Source organism: Ochlerotatus camptorhynchus, unplaced genomic scaffold (genome assembly GCF_037179485.1).
Source record: "Ochlerotatus camptorhynchus isolate MF236.1 unplaced genomic scaffold, CSIRO-AGI_Acam_v1.1 ptg000493l, whole genome shotgun sequence".
Taxonomy (NCBI): domain Eukaryota; kingdom Metazoa; phylum Arthropoda; class Insecta; order Diptera; family Culicidae; genus Ochlerotatus; species Ochlerotatus camptorhynchus.
Genome location: NW_027040978.1, coordinates 1284004 through 1299121, shown reverse-complemented (window position 1 = coordinate 1299121; position 15118 = coordinate 1284004). Strand labels below are relative to the sequence as shown.

The 15118-nt window shown below is 37.8% G+C and overlaps 1 protein-coding gene across 1 annotated transcript in view; it reads right to left on the bottom strand.

Annotated features, from left to right (window-relative positions):
• The window catches only part of LOC135712557 (probable serine/threonine-protein kinase mkcC), a 33388-nt gene extending 19747 nt beyond the window's left edge, over positions 1–13641 (bottom strand). Inside the window, exon 1 of the mRNA XM_065235519.1 lies at positions 12811–13641. Coding sequence (XP_065091591.1) covers positions 12811–13243 — 433 coding nt within the window. The 5' untranslated portion in view covers positions 13244–13641. The remainder of the gene's footprint in view (positions 1–12810) is intronic.
• Between the last annotated feature and the right edge of the window lie 1477 nt (positions 13642–15118).

Genomic DNA, 15118 nt, shown 5'->3' with positions numbered 1-15118 from the left:
TTTTTGAGAAGCTTCACCAAGGTGTCGACTCAATGAAGGAAAATAAATTCCCTGATATTCCCTGATTTTCCAGTCGTTGTACCTTGAGCTTGAGCTTGATTGACCGCCCACGGTTGCTACTCTGTTATTGCCAGATCAGCTGTAATTACACAGAGAACCAATAGACGATGCTTGGGACTAGCAATCATCCTCAATGTGTAAAAACTGGTGATCTTAAAATTAGGCAATACCAGCGCCGGCCACGCCCGAACACATGGAAGCCGAGAACACCTCTGCACTTCCACGAGGAATCACTGGGATGTTGGATAAGAGGGTTGAGTTTGCAGCAGGGTTCGTTTTGGTAAACGATAAGCTGAATTGATGTCCTAACGATCATATAACGCGAAGGAGCTTGGGACTAAACCCACGGTCTTCTGCTCAGTAAGCAAAAACGTTTGCCACTAGGCAGACGAGCACCTTTTTAATCACCGAGTTGCTGTTATTACCATGTAGTCACATTAACAAATAAAACGATTGACGAATCTTGAATGTGGATGGGCCTGAGATTAGACTCATGATGTTCTGCTCAGTAAGCAAAAACGGTTGCTCTAAGGCCACCAAGCCCCTCATATCACATAATACCGTTGCTCAAATTTTTGTATCCATTCAAACCCGGAACCAACGACAACAACGAGTTTCGCAAAATACACGATACACAAGCGATTTTACCATAAATCTCTTTGATATGTAAGGACCTGGGACCGCGTTTTTCTGCTCAGTAATCAGGCCACTGCAACCGACGATCTTTCAAATCCAAAAACTAAAAACTACGAAAAAGTACTTAGGCCTTTATTAAGTTCCACTTTCACGCGACGTTCAATGACAGGGTCCTATCCAGGATTACATCTGAAAAATCCAAATCTGGCCAACGCCCACCCTAAACCTAAACCTGTTCTAATCCACCTGAAATGACTAACGAATGGAAGACTTTGACTACCCAGCCATGCAATAGTCTCATTCCGTGCCTTATGGCAACTTGATGATTCTATTGCGCTCATCTTTTGGCACCACCCAGGGGAGACTTGGTCCTGTACCCAATGCTTAACTTATCTCCATTCCACTCAGCTACTCGCAATTTCTTGTGATATAGTGGGCGGAATATTATTATATGAGACAATTTAATGCAGACGTCTTTCCACATTTGGCAGATCGACAGGTAATCGGTGAGTTACCACGATAGTTGCTATTCAACAACCCGACAACGTCCCATCGTCAACGCCTGCCATGAGAATTTCCCATTGCAGACACCAACGAAATGACGTCATCGAGCTATCGATCAACTACCCTGGTTATCGCCTGGTACCTTATAGCACGATGCTAGGAGGCGAACTGGAAGAATCGATGAGCTACCTCTCCCCCTCCCTTTTTTTTTTTTTTTTTTTTTTTTTTTTTTTTTTTTTTTTTTTTTTTTTTTTTTTAACTCTTTATTTGTTCCAAATTTAAAATAAATTACATTTCATTTTTAACCTAGGTGCTCCAGTTACTACAGTAACTTACCAGCCTTAATTGTTATGATATATATCTAAGTGTTTTTACATTGTTCCTGTCTTGGCAATTCAGTATTTTAAACAGGTTTTTTAAACCTGCATGTCAGTATAACAATTGATAGCTTAAAACTAAATAACTTAAACTAAATCTTATCTAAGTATAAAGGGAATTAATCGTTGCAATTGAGGATTGTAACGATTTTTGCCGAAAATTATTAATTATTTTGTTGGACATTTGTGCTAAAGTCTCAACATTCGAAATTCTATGTACTTCGGTAGTACTGTACCAGGGAGGCAACTTCAAAATCATCTTCAGAATTTTGTTCTGAATCCTTTGAAGTGCTTTTTTCCTGGTAGTGCAACAACTAGACCATATTGGCACAGCGTAAAGCATGGCCGGTCTAAAAACTTGTTTAAATATTAGAAGTTTATTCGTCAGGCAAAGTTTGGATTTCCTGTTTATAAGAGGATACAAACATTTTATATATTTGTTACATTTGGCTTGAATGCCCTCAATGTGATCTTTAAAAGTTAATTTATGGTCAAGTATTAATCCAAGATATTTCACTTGGTTTGACCAGGAAATTGGAACTCCGTTCATAGTGACTATGTGACTACTACTAGGTTTCAAAAAGGAAGCCCTGGGCTTATGTGGAAATATTATAAGTTGAGTTTTGGAAGCGTTGGGAGAAATCTTCCATTTTTGTAAATAAGAAGAGAAAATATCTAAACTTTTCTGAAGTCTGCTGCAAATAACACGAAGACTTCTTCCTTTAGCGGAAATGCCTGTGTCATCAGCGAACAAAGATTTGTGGCAACCCTGAGGCAAATCAGGGAGGTCCGAAGTGAAAATGTTATACAATATAGGCCCAAGAATGCTACCCTGAGGAACTCCTGCTCTAACAGGTAGTCGATTAGATTTGGAATTTTGATAATTTACCTGCAGAGTTCTGTCAGTTAAATAATTTTGAACTAATTTCATAATATAAAGTGGAAAATTAAACTTTTTCAATTTAGCAATCAAACCTTCATGCCAAACACTGTCGAATGCTTTTTCTATGTCTAGAAGAGCACCTCCAGTTGAGTGGCCTTCAGATTTGTTTGAACGAATTAAATTGGTAACTCTCAAGAGTTGATGAGTAGTTGAATGCCCATGGCGAAATCCAAACTGCTCATCTGCAAAAATTGAGTTCGTATTGATGTGAAGCATCATTCTATTCAAAATTATTTTTTTCAAAAAGTTTACTTATTGAAGAAAGCAAACTTATTGGACGGTAGCTAGAAGCTTCAGCTGGATTTTTATCCGGCTTCAAAATTGGAACAACTTTTGCATTTTTCCATTTATCAGGAAAGTATGCCAAATGGAAACATCTGTTAAATAATTTTACCAAGAAAGACAAGGTACTCTCTGGGAGTTTTTTGATGAGGATATAGAAAATTCCATCATCACCTGGAGCTTTCATATTTTGAAACTTTTTAGTTATAGACCTTACTTCGTCCAAATCAGTCCCCCAGGAATCATCAAAAATATTTTCCCGAGAGAAAATATTCCGAAAATCCCGAGCAACCTGATTCTCAATAGGACTAGTAAGACCCAAACTGAAATTATGGGATCTCTCGAATTGCTTAGCAAGTTTCTGAGCTTTTTCCAAATTTGTGATCAAAATTTTACCACCTTCTTTAAGCGCTGGAATTGGCTTTTGAGGTTTTTTCAAAAATTTTGTGAGTTTCCAAAAGGGTTTGGAACTCGGGTCTAATTTAGAAACATTATTTTCAAAAGTTTTGTTCCTCAGGGCAGAGAATCGCTTTTTAATTTGTTTTTGCAAATCCCGCCAGATAACTTTCATGGCAGGATCGCGTGTTCTTTGACTCTCCCCCTCCCTGATTTTCCAGTCGTTTTACCACCGACAAACCGACATGAAACTTAAAAACTTAAAGCTGAGAAACGACGGACTAGCGCGGAGCCCTATCTAATGTCAGAAATTTAGAGATCTATAAGCCCCTAAATCTTGAGATTTCTGTTTTGAAAGTGCGATTTTTTTTAACTTTAGTATCGAGATTTTTAGCCAACAGGCTAGTTTATCTCAACGTGAAATTGCGAAGTGTAATATGAATGAGGACTCTTTAAACAAACCTTTGCTTCTAACAATTTTACGGATTTCCAGTTTGTTTAAATTTTCCGCAAATTGTCAACGATTAAGGATCTTATTTAACGGAATTTTGATTACAACATGATTTCAAAAAAAAACATGATTTCAAAATCAACGGCGCCGGTGGTGTAGTGGTAAGCGTGATTACCTCTCACCCCAGCAGGCCTGGGTTCAATCCCAGTCGGCGCCGCCGGGATGTTCTGAGGCATAACATCTCTGATCACGCCTTCCTTCGGATGGGAAGTAAAGCCGTTGGTCCCCGGTTCAAGAGTTGATGGGTCGATAGGTAGAGTCCAGGTGTGGAAGCTGCCTTCCTGGCACGTCGGTAGCATTGGTGCTCAGCACGGAAAACAAGATCGACGGAAAAAACAAACCAAAAGAAAAAAAAAAAAATGATTTCAAAATCATATGATTAAAAGATTTCATAAACAAAGCTGGTTTAATAACTCTTATTATTAAGAAGACTGACTGCTGAAGTTCATAGAAACTCCCTAAAGTTCGTAGAAGTTTCCTGAAGCGTTAAGGTCTTTCCTGAAGGGTTCATGGAAGTTTGTATTGTCTGAATTTCATGGGACTTCCCCGAAGTTCGAAGATCTTTAAGATCTAAAGACTTCCCTGAAGTTCGGAGTTTTTTGAAATTCATAGGAATTTTTTAAATATCGTAGAAGTACCACGAAGTTCGTAGAAATTCTCAGAAGTTCGTAAGAACTTTCTCGAAGATCTGAGGACTTCCCTGAAGTTTAAAGGACTTAACTGAATATATGAGGACCCTAAATTTAGATGAGCTTTCCTGAAGTTCATAAGGCTTTAAATATCGAAGGGTTTTCCAAAAGTTTGTGGGTCTTTCCTTAATTTCTTGGGAATTCCCTGAAGTTTGGCTATCTCCCATGAATTTCATAGGACTACCTGTAGTTCAATCGACTTCTCGGAAGTTCTAGGAACTTTTTTGAGCTTGGAGAACTATGTTAAGTTCAGAGGACTTCCCAAGAGCAGTGCGCAAAACAGTCAGGTTCATTGAGTCATTTTGATATGAATATGAACTGCCATCTGCCTCATCATTCACTGCCTCGTGAGTGTCTGAATGATTAAGAGGTAAACGAGTCACTGACAGCCAAGCACTCAGTCAGTAGCTCAGTCAACACGTTTATTCTGCCGTGTTGGTACCCAATATTTGTTTTGAATGACTGAGCGTACATTTTCTATGGAAAAATGACTCAATTACATGCTGTGTGAGCGAAGGCAAGCGGTGTGCGTCGCCTGCTTGTGAGTGACTGAATGTTTTTGTTGGCTCTTTTATTGCCTCGTCCTTTACCGTTTGGTACAAACGGTCTGCACAGAGCAATGGATTGAATAGTGCAGTGCTTTCACACTCAGCCTAGGCAGTCAATAATTTTACGCTCTGCCCAAGAGTATTGAAGACTCCTTTGAAGCTCGGAAAAAATTCAAAAGTGTCATAGGATTATCCCTAAGTTTTGAGCAATGCCTTAATGTCGTAGAAGCTACATCAAATCTGTAGAAAATTCTGTAAAATTCGTATCTATTCTCCAAAGATTAAAGGACTTCCCTGAAGTTCGTAAGACTTCTCTGAAATTTGTAGAACTTCTCTGAAGGTTCGAAGAGATTTCCTGATCGTCGTAGGTCATCACAGTAGTTCACAGGATTTTCCTGAAACTTGTAAAACTTTGCCGAATTTTTTAGAACTTGCATGAAGTTCGAAGGCCTTATCTGAAGATTTTAGAAATAGAACTTTTTTATTACACATGTTGAACAGGTACTTCAAAATAGTTACGCGTCGACACTGCTTAAGTCTGCTATCAAGTAAGCACAAATTGCATGTATTGATTCGAAAAAATAAATAAAAAATAAATACAAAATAAATTTACTAAATTCTCAGGGTAAATGTTGTTCATCAATGTTTTGTTGTGTGAAATTGATTGGACTTATGAAATTCCTTGTTTTTCCCCGGTTTTTCCTGGTGAAAATAAATTCCCGATTTTTTTCCGGTTTTCCTGGTTCACTTGCACCACCAATGTAGAGGGCGCCAGTCGAGTTCGAGAGGAAACGTTAACCAAACCGTTTGTTTACATCATAACATGGTTTTTTCACAACGTATGTTGAAGCATTTTTCATTGAACATCTTGCTAATTTCCATCGGTAATTGTCTTATTTTACGATTTTCCACAGATATGAACTGATTTGCACCTCAACCACAGAGAACAGACGTTGAGGCTCGAATAAAATTTCTTTAAAAACTAGCGTAAAGATTCCTATTAGACTTAAGCGCCACTAACGGCGACTTCCCCACTTGAAAAACCTCTTTGACAACCTGATGGCGCTGGCGTTGCACAATTTACAGTAGACACTAGACTGATGCAAAATTTGACTTTTTCGCTCCACAGTGCTTAAATGGTTTCAAATCGGGTCCTGATTAGCCTCCCAAAGTTACAAGTCATTTGGTTAGAAACAGACTTCGCACAAGCCATTTGAAGTTTAAATGTAAACTACTATGGGAAATCTCAACTTTTTGTTCATTGCCTTCTAGTCTTCTTCCATATTGAGCTGCGAAACAGTTCGATAGCATTTCTTATAGAAAATTTTCTCAGCTACAACTTTGCTGAAAATCGTTTCTATGTAAAACGAGACAGGAAAAGTTATTAATTATTTAAGAGATTGGTAAACTTATGACATGATCCAGCCGCTGCTCTGTAGGCAACACTGTATTTTGCAGTGTGACATAGTAGCTATGATTTTTGTGTCCTATTCAACGTAAAGCCCTACAGTAAAAGTATGGACGACTGTCACCACAAAACTGAAAAAAGCTGTTCCAATCGAGCAAAGCGGTGCATTTTGACGGTTCGATTGGAACAACTTTTGACAATCGTCCATACTTTTACTGTAGGGCTTTAATTCAACGCCCCAGAAACACCAATGTTGCCTGCGCATTGAACCATTGATAACTTTCGATCCTTGCATTTAATCAAAAAGTGGTTTTCAGCAAAGTTGTAGCTGGGAAAACAATTGACAGTTTTTCAAGCAGACCGATATGGTGAATTATTAGATAGACATGAACAAAAATCTTGGTTTTACAGTAATTCCCATACAAACTTCAAATGGTTTGTGCCATCTCAGTTTCTCACCAAATGGGTTTAAATTTTGAGAGGTTAGTCAGGATCCGATTTGGAATCGTTTAAGTATTGTGGAGCAAAAATTTCAAATTTTGCATCACTCTAGTAGACACTAAACAGAAAATCTATCGATACCAGCGCCCAATTGGTTGAAAGTGGAAAATTTATAGAGGAAATCAGGAGATGCTAACGCCACGTAACGGCGATGTTCCCACTTATCTTTACACAAGTTTTTGACCGAAGTTGGACGTCTGCTCTCTGTGCCTCAACTAATCATACACAAGAAATCCGGAAGATCATAACCTCTAAGGCACTATTCTAATTTTTGTTTTTCTAAACAAAAATACTGCTGAACACCAGCAGGATCCTTGCAAAAGCAATAGATCAGTGCACGAAGATTTGCCGCACTCTTCCCTCTCCCGTAAATTTTGACAGTTTTGGGTGGTTTGTTTTGGCTCCCATTCGTTGCCATCTCTTTTACTCACACACAAAATGATAGGAAGCAAAAAGTGAGGTTAGGGACCGTGCACTGATCTATACAGAATTAAATTTTTCAGCTGTAGATCTGAAGTTTTGGAGCATCTCAGATGAGCATCAAAAAATTAAAACGTGTTTCGCTTCCTATACACCTTTTTAATGCACCACCAACGTACACGGTAAGAAAAAAGTACCCAACGCAAAGTTCACTTTGACCTACTTTTGACTAGTTTGTCTCCTTTTCTCCTTCTAATGTTGTCAAAAACGGAGGAGCAAAACCACCCAACAGGGCTAGTAAAGAGTGGGAACCCAACGTTGAGTATAATCAAGAGTGCACCACGCGAGTTCGAGAAGAAACGTTAACCAAACCGTTTGTTTACAATAAGTATTTTCCCCAACGCAAATAACAGAATTTTTCATTCAAAATCTTGCCAATTTCCATCGGTAATTGTCTTATTGTACGATTTTCCACAAATCTGAACTGATTTGCACCTTAACTATTCACACACAAGAAATCCGGAAGATCATAACCACTAAGGCACTTCTCTAATTTTCCATTTTTCTCAACAAAAATATTCCTGAACACCAGCAGGATCTTTTCAAAAACGTTACAGAATTAAAATTTTCAACTGTAGATTAAGTTTTGCAGCATCTCAGATGAATCAATTTATCAGGAATAGTAAAAAAGTGTTCCGCTTCCTATGTCGCAAGGCAAACATTTATGCTCACAACACTCTTTTTGACGTTCTTCTATTCACCACCACAGGTTTAATCGATCGTTTAGTTTCTATTAAAAAGGCCTATAGGCGAATTCAATAGAAACTAAGCGATCGTTTCAGTCTTTGGTGGTGAATAGGGGAACCCTCAAAAGAGTGATAAGGGCTGAACTTTTCACCGTGAAGCATTACGCCTTTTTAATAGAAACTAGCGATCGATTCAACCTCTGGTGGTGAATAGAAGAACGTCAAAAAGAGTGTTGTGAGCAGAAATAGTTGCCGTGAGACATACGAAGCGGGACACTTTTTCACTGTCCCTGATAAATTGATTCATCTGAGATACTCGAAAACTTGATCTATAGTTGAAAATTTCAATTCTGTATCAATTTTGCAGGGATCCTGCTTGTGTTCAGGAATATTTTTGTTGAGAAAAATGGAAAATTCCAATAGGCCTTTTTAATGCACCACCAATGCAGAGTGCACCACGCGAGTTCGAGAAGAAACGTCAACCAAACCGTTTGTTTACATCAGAATAAGTATTTTCCCCATTTCATTTTTCATTCAAAATCTTGCCAATTTCCATCGGTAATTGTCTTATTGTACGATTTTCCACAAATCTGAAATGATTTGCACCTTAACTATTCACACACAAGAAATCCGGAAGATCATAACCACTAAGGCACTTTTCTAACTATCCATTTTTCGCAACAAAAATATTCCTGAACACCAGCAGGATCTTTTCAAAAACGTTACAGAATTAAATTTTTCAACTGTAGATTAAGTTTTCCAGCATCTCAGATGAATCAATTGATCAGGAAAAGTAAAAAAGTGTTCCGCTTCCTATGTCTCAAGTCTAAAATTTATGGTCACAATACTCTTTTTGACGTTCTCCTATTCACCACCAGAGGTTGAATCGATCTTTAGTTTCTATTAAAAAGGCCTATAGAACCTTAGTGATTATGATCTTCCGGATTTCTTGTGTGTGAATAGTTTAGGTGCAAATCAGTTCAGATGTGTGGAAAATCGTAAAATAAGACAATTACTGATGGAAATTGGCAAGATGTTTAATGAAAAATGCTTTAATTTGCGTTGTGAACACTCCTTCTTCTTATGTAAACAAACGGTTTGATTGACGTTTCCTCTCGAACTCGCGTGGTGCCTTCTACGTTGGCAGTGTATTAAAAAGGCCTTTAGGAAGGAAACATATTTGCACATGTCAATACCAACATTTCAAAAGGGCGAAACTGACATATGTAAACAAACTGAGTTTTTTTTATAGAAATGGACAGCAAGTGATCCAATACTATGAACAATTTCATTGAAATTAACAAAAAAAAAAGTTTTGTTACCCTAAATTAACATCTATAAAGAGGCGTAACTAACTTGTGTAGTTTAGTATAGTGAAGTTAATTTCGCCCCTCGGTTTGTACGCCATCAGCTACGGCGAAACTGCATCCAGGTGTGAATTGTGGTCTAATTTTTTATTTCCGTATTTTTGATGCTTTTCATGCGAATATTGCAGTATTTTTTATGTATAACCTAGTCTCGTAGCCATAGCGTTTACAACGGTGAAAAAAAATCTCCCAGTGTACTGCACCTACGCATTTCTAGTTGTAGTTGCTAAAATGCATTATTCTCAAATGAATATTACAAGATTGCCCACAACTCAAATTATTTTTAAAGATTGGAAACCCCAGAACCCGATTCGGTTATGTTGTTTTCGCGGTTCCAAATTAAAGATCATGAATCGTGTCCATCAATCGTCACAAACGGAAAACCAGCTGCTGGGTCTATTCGCTGCTATCGACGTACAATAGGTCCAGCTGATTTCTGATGGATGAAACAAACATAAAACCAACGCTATCAGCTGAGCAATCAGCATCATTTCGTTGATCCTTTGTATGACACCACTAAGAAGCAATTTCTTACTGAAAGTGGCCTCCGTTTGATCTAGCATGTTCAGTTTCTTTGATATGCATCCTTATTTTTTTGTTGAGAAAAATAAAGATTTATTAAATTGTTCCAGCGGTTATGATCTTCCGGATTAAAAATTTGTGGTTATTTCAGCTGAAAATCCATACAAATCTGTAGACAACCTTAAAATAAGACCACTCATCATGGAAATTTGAGAGATGCGCTATAAAATGTGTAGTATTTTGAGTTTTGAAAATAGTAAATTTGATGTAAACAAACGGCTCGGATGACATTTTCTCTCATAATCGCCTATACTGAAAGAAAACATCCGCAATAAGGCTGTCCACGAGACAGTTGCGATCAGCTGACTATTTTGTTTACCAAGAACTTTTATCAGATCACAGTAGAACTGGCAGTTTATTCTCATATGACTTTCTGCTTTGTTTATGTTTACATTCAGCACCACACACTCTAGATTTAAAGCTGTCAGTTCCACTGAGAAACGTCTCTTGGATCACCTTATTAGGTTTTGAACCGTCGTGGTTAACCTCAATCTGATGACAGTTCAGTGGTACTGTTTACGTGGACTTTGTCGATTTTTTTGGGTAGATTTTCTCGATAATTTTTCAGACTGCAGCACGCTTCTGCGTTGTTGACGAGCAACATCCTTTCACCACGTCCGTCAAGTTAAAATTCCGAAATTTTAGAATAGTTCTTTTTTTCGAAAAAACGACCAAGAGACGTTTCTCAGTGGAACTGACAGCTAGAAATCTAGAGCGTGTGAGTGATCTGGTGTTAATGGTGCTGAATGTAAACATAAAAAAATAGTAATTCATATGAGAATAAACTGCCAGTTGGGGGCGACCCCGGCGTAGTGGTTAACATCCATACCTCTCACGCCAAAGTCACGAGTTCAAATCTCACCCCCGGACAAGTCACGAATGACCCAAGAGTGTTAAAGTGACTATAATAAAAAAAAAAAAAAAAAAAAAAAACTGCCAGTTCTACCAACAATCAATACGAAACTGACGATTTTAAATTGGCTCACTACTTCACACCAAATTTAAATCGCTGAACATCAGCAAAATTTTGCTGATTTTAGACTTGATGAAAGATCAGCAAACGTTCCGTAATGCTGCTGAATTTTTCAGCAATTTCAACTTCTGCCAAAATGGCAACCTTTTACTGAAAATCAGCAATATTTCTTTACTAATCTTTCAGCAATTAAAAATTTGGACATTTGGCAGCATTTTGCTGATTAAACAATTAAATTCAGTAAATCGAATTTGTTTTCACTACATGAGCTTCCAGCTTCTGGAAATATACGAATAATAAAGATAAAATCGTCAGACTCCTTTCCAAGTATCGTTTATTAAATATAACCAGTGTCCTTACCTACATAATTTTATCTATTCGTAGTATTTTTTTCAGCCCTTCCTCCTCCTGCGGTTTGAATGGTGGTGTACGAATGCAAAATTACTTGCGACTGTGATGCTAACAGTTTAGCTCTTCTACTGGGTGTTAGTTTATGTTAGCTGATGTTTTCAGTAAAAATATCGTTTGCTGTTTTTCAGTAAAGCATTGGATTGCTGGTCATGATCCAGTAATCCGTTTTACTGACATTGAAAACTTAAATTTGGTGTGTTGACTAGCCTATTGGTCCCAAGTACTTAATCGACGTCTGTCGATGTTTGTTTTGATTCGCTATGAATGTTTGACAGATAAAATGAGGGGCTCGTGGATTTTCCTATGTTTCGAGGAGTGCATCGATTAGCTTGGGACCGAAGAGAGTACCTGAGCTGAGCCAAAAAGTTGAGCACGTTTCTTCGGAACGTGCTGGTCTTAAGCAAACCCCACAAGCATCAATATATTGACGCGAAGGGGAATTATTGACAATACTATTGATGATGTGAATTTAGAAATATTGTCTATCTCGATGAATTGACGTCAATATAGAATGTATTGACAATACGATTATTGTCAATAAAAGAAATCGTGTAGGGTCCACTTTAGAGTTACCTCTATTGGCAAATCAAAGTTAGCACTCGTGGAGAATAGACGAACTATGAAAGTGATGATGGTTTCAAAATTATCCACGGGGAGGTATACGAGTGCAATCTTAAAATGCTTTTGTTTTGCAAATGGAGCAGTTTATTGGCAAATCAAAGTTGGCACTCGTGGAGAATAGAAGAACTATGAAAGTGATGATGGTTTCAAAATTTTACACGGTGAGGTATACGAGTACAATCTTAAAATGCTTCTATTTTGCAAATGGAGCATTTTATTTAAATCTGGTTAATGCTACGTTAGTAGAAAACATAAGGACTACTCAATTAACATATAATATAGAAAAAATAATTTATTTTCTGATTTTTAAGTGTATACATAGATTTCAGCTTTTCTACCACTATAGCAGAAACCAGATTTAAATAAAATGCTCCATTTGAAAAATAAAAGCATTTTAAGATTGCATTCGTATACCTCACCGTGTAAAATTTTGAAACCATCTTTAACTCTCAAAGTTCTTCTATTCTCCACGAGTGCGAACTTTGATTTGCCAATAGGCACAATTTATTTTAAAGCTGTGGAAGTTCCTCATTTTGATTTCTATAATAGAGGAAACCATTGTTTAGTGTTTCCAGGTAGTTGCCACCATGTTCACTGTTGACCGATATGGGTGGGATCCTACTTAAATTTGGGAAGTTTTGAAATAGCGTGCATTGTCGCTTTGAAGTTAATATCGAATCCAGTGCTACAATCACTCAAAGTTCAACCACCGAAAGATAAACAAATCAGCATCACTGAAAGATTTGCGAGTCATGAATGTTAGGTCTTTGTATCTAGATTTTTGCTTCGATCAATAAAAAACCGAAAAATAAAACATAAATGACATGGCACTTACGCGGCACGAAGCAGCCTCCGGTGCTCCCGTTCCCGTTGCACCGGCCAGCTCCGTCCTCGTCCAGGTAGTCCCGGAATTGGCTCTGAATCGCATTCCACAGCTGCTCATGAACCAGTTTGTTCACACGGGAGGCATTCCGATACCACGTTCCAAACCGTTTCCGACAGCACGGACAGTTGAGATTGTTTTTCTCGATCGTTCCGCTGAGGCAGTTCCGGCAGAACCGATGCTGACACGGCAGGAACACTGGTTCTACTAGGACCGACTGACACACGGTGCACAGGATGTCATCCAGTTGGAGATTTTCAAAGTTGAGCTGAGCCGAACCGTGGCTGGTAGTTCCGTTTCTTACCCCAGCCGTCGAACCGGATGTACCGGCACTCAGATGCGGATTGGAACTGGCCGCTGGGTAGTTTAACAATTTTGAAGACATTTCCAGAACTTGGATCACTCTCACAAAATGTTTTCCCCTGACCGCACGCCTTGCACCCGACCAACCCCGCACCGTTTATTACAGTTGGGCTGCTGGCCGAAGGTACAAAAAGGGAAACACCGGCAGGAAGAAATTTTTCTCAAGGACTTTTTTGCACGCACTTGGGTCGCTCTTGGCGAAGGAATATCACATTTTCACGGCACAAATCGGTACGTTTCACTTCGTCAAAGGAACTGCGGACATTAACTTTATCGAAAAACGCAAACACACACGCGTTGTGCGACCGAAGTACAGGACAAAATTCAATATTATCCGCACCACAACCAAAAAATGGCAGCCTTTTGCAAAGTTAGTTTTTTTAATGTTACTCGTTACTCTACAATCGTTTCTCTTCGCTTCCTCGTTGTGTTTCTTTATACGGTTGATTGTGGTTGTGTGCGTGCGAGGGTTTTGAAAGTGTCAACATTTTTGCTTTGAGCTCGCATTTCAAGACGTTTGACGTTTCTGAAAGCACGTGTTACATTTGAAAAGAGTCCATCAACTTTTATAAACAAAACTTGTTATGCCTTTTTCGCGAGAACTGAGGTACGCTCACGCAAACAAACATATCCATCGAATAGGGGACATTTTCCTTTGCCGATAGTGCTTTTGGTTTGCGTAGACGTACTGCGGTTTACACATTAAGTGCCAAACAAGTTTTGTTTACGAAATTTGATAAACCTTTTTCAAATGTAACGCAAGTAAAATATTAAATTTTCTGTCGAAAAGCAAATTTATGCTACTTTATGCTGAAATCTCAACGGGCCGTACTTAGGGGAAGAAGCTCCAGGAATGCAGATCTCTACATAGATTCTGATTCTGTTCGCTGATTATGTAATAACTATTAATAAAATAGACCACATTCTGTTGTTGAAAATTGACCCTATTGTTATTGTTTTGTACACTCAAAAAATATTGACATCTAAATAGTATAAAAGTTACGATAAATCGCAACTCTCCGTACCGACGCAAAGGTCGGTATAAAGAGAGAGAATGCAAACTTAGTATAAAAATGGTTTATACGTGTCATAGTATAAAATCGAAATATTCTTACGATGCATACACAGCAAAAAAAGGTTGTTGAATATTACATTCAAACTGCTGCAACCAGATCAATCCATCGGTTGTGTAATATAACGTTGTACGATGTACATCGATTTTGCGAATAAAATTACATCCATTGATGTAATATTGTATCTGCTTTTTGCTATTACATCATTATTTCATACATCAGCTTGAATTGCATTGATCGATATTACTTTTTTTTGCTGTGTAATCGTTTTTATTTCTATTATATATTATATTATGTTTTGCCATAACATCCAGTTTGAATAAAATTATTGTAATATAATTAAAAAAAAAATGTTATTTTTCACAATACTGAGTAAAATTTTATTAAACTGTGAGTTGTTTTTTATAAACTTGTTAATATTGAATGGTACAGTAATGACCCGATTTTGTCAGCCCCTTTTTTGAGGATCTTTTCAAATGTTCAACGAAACCCCTTCTAAGTAGAAATTCTCAGAGGGAGAGATGGGCGGAGAAAACAAAATACAATTCGCCAGCAGGGATTTGTACCTAAATTATCTTGCAACCCTTGCTACTTAGAAGCTAGCATTTCACATGACTTTTATTTTTGATTCGATTTACGTGCAAAAAAATAATCGATTGCATCGGAACATTCAGCAAATGTCTTGGTGCCCAATTTAACCAACTAAGATCAATTAATCAATAGAGTTAGAATATTGTTTTTGATTCCAAAAACTAGTTGAATTTGAGAAGCACTCGAAACATAAAGGTGATTGAATTTATGTTGGATTGCAATACTCTCAAATT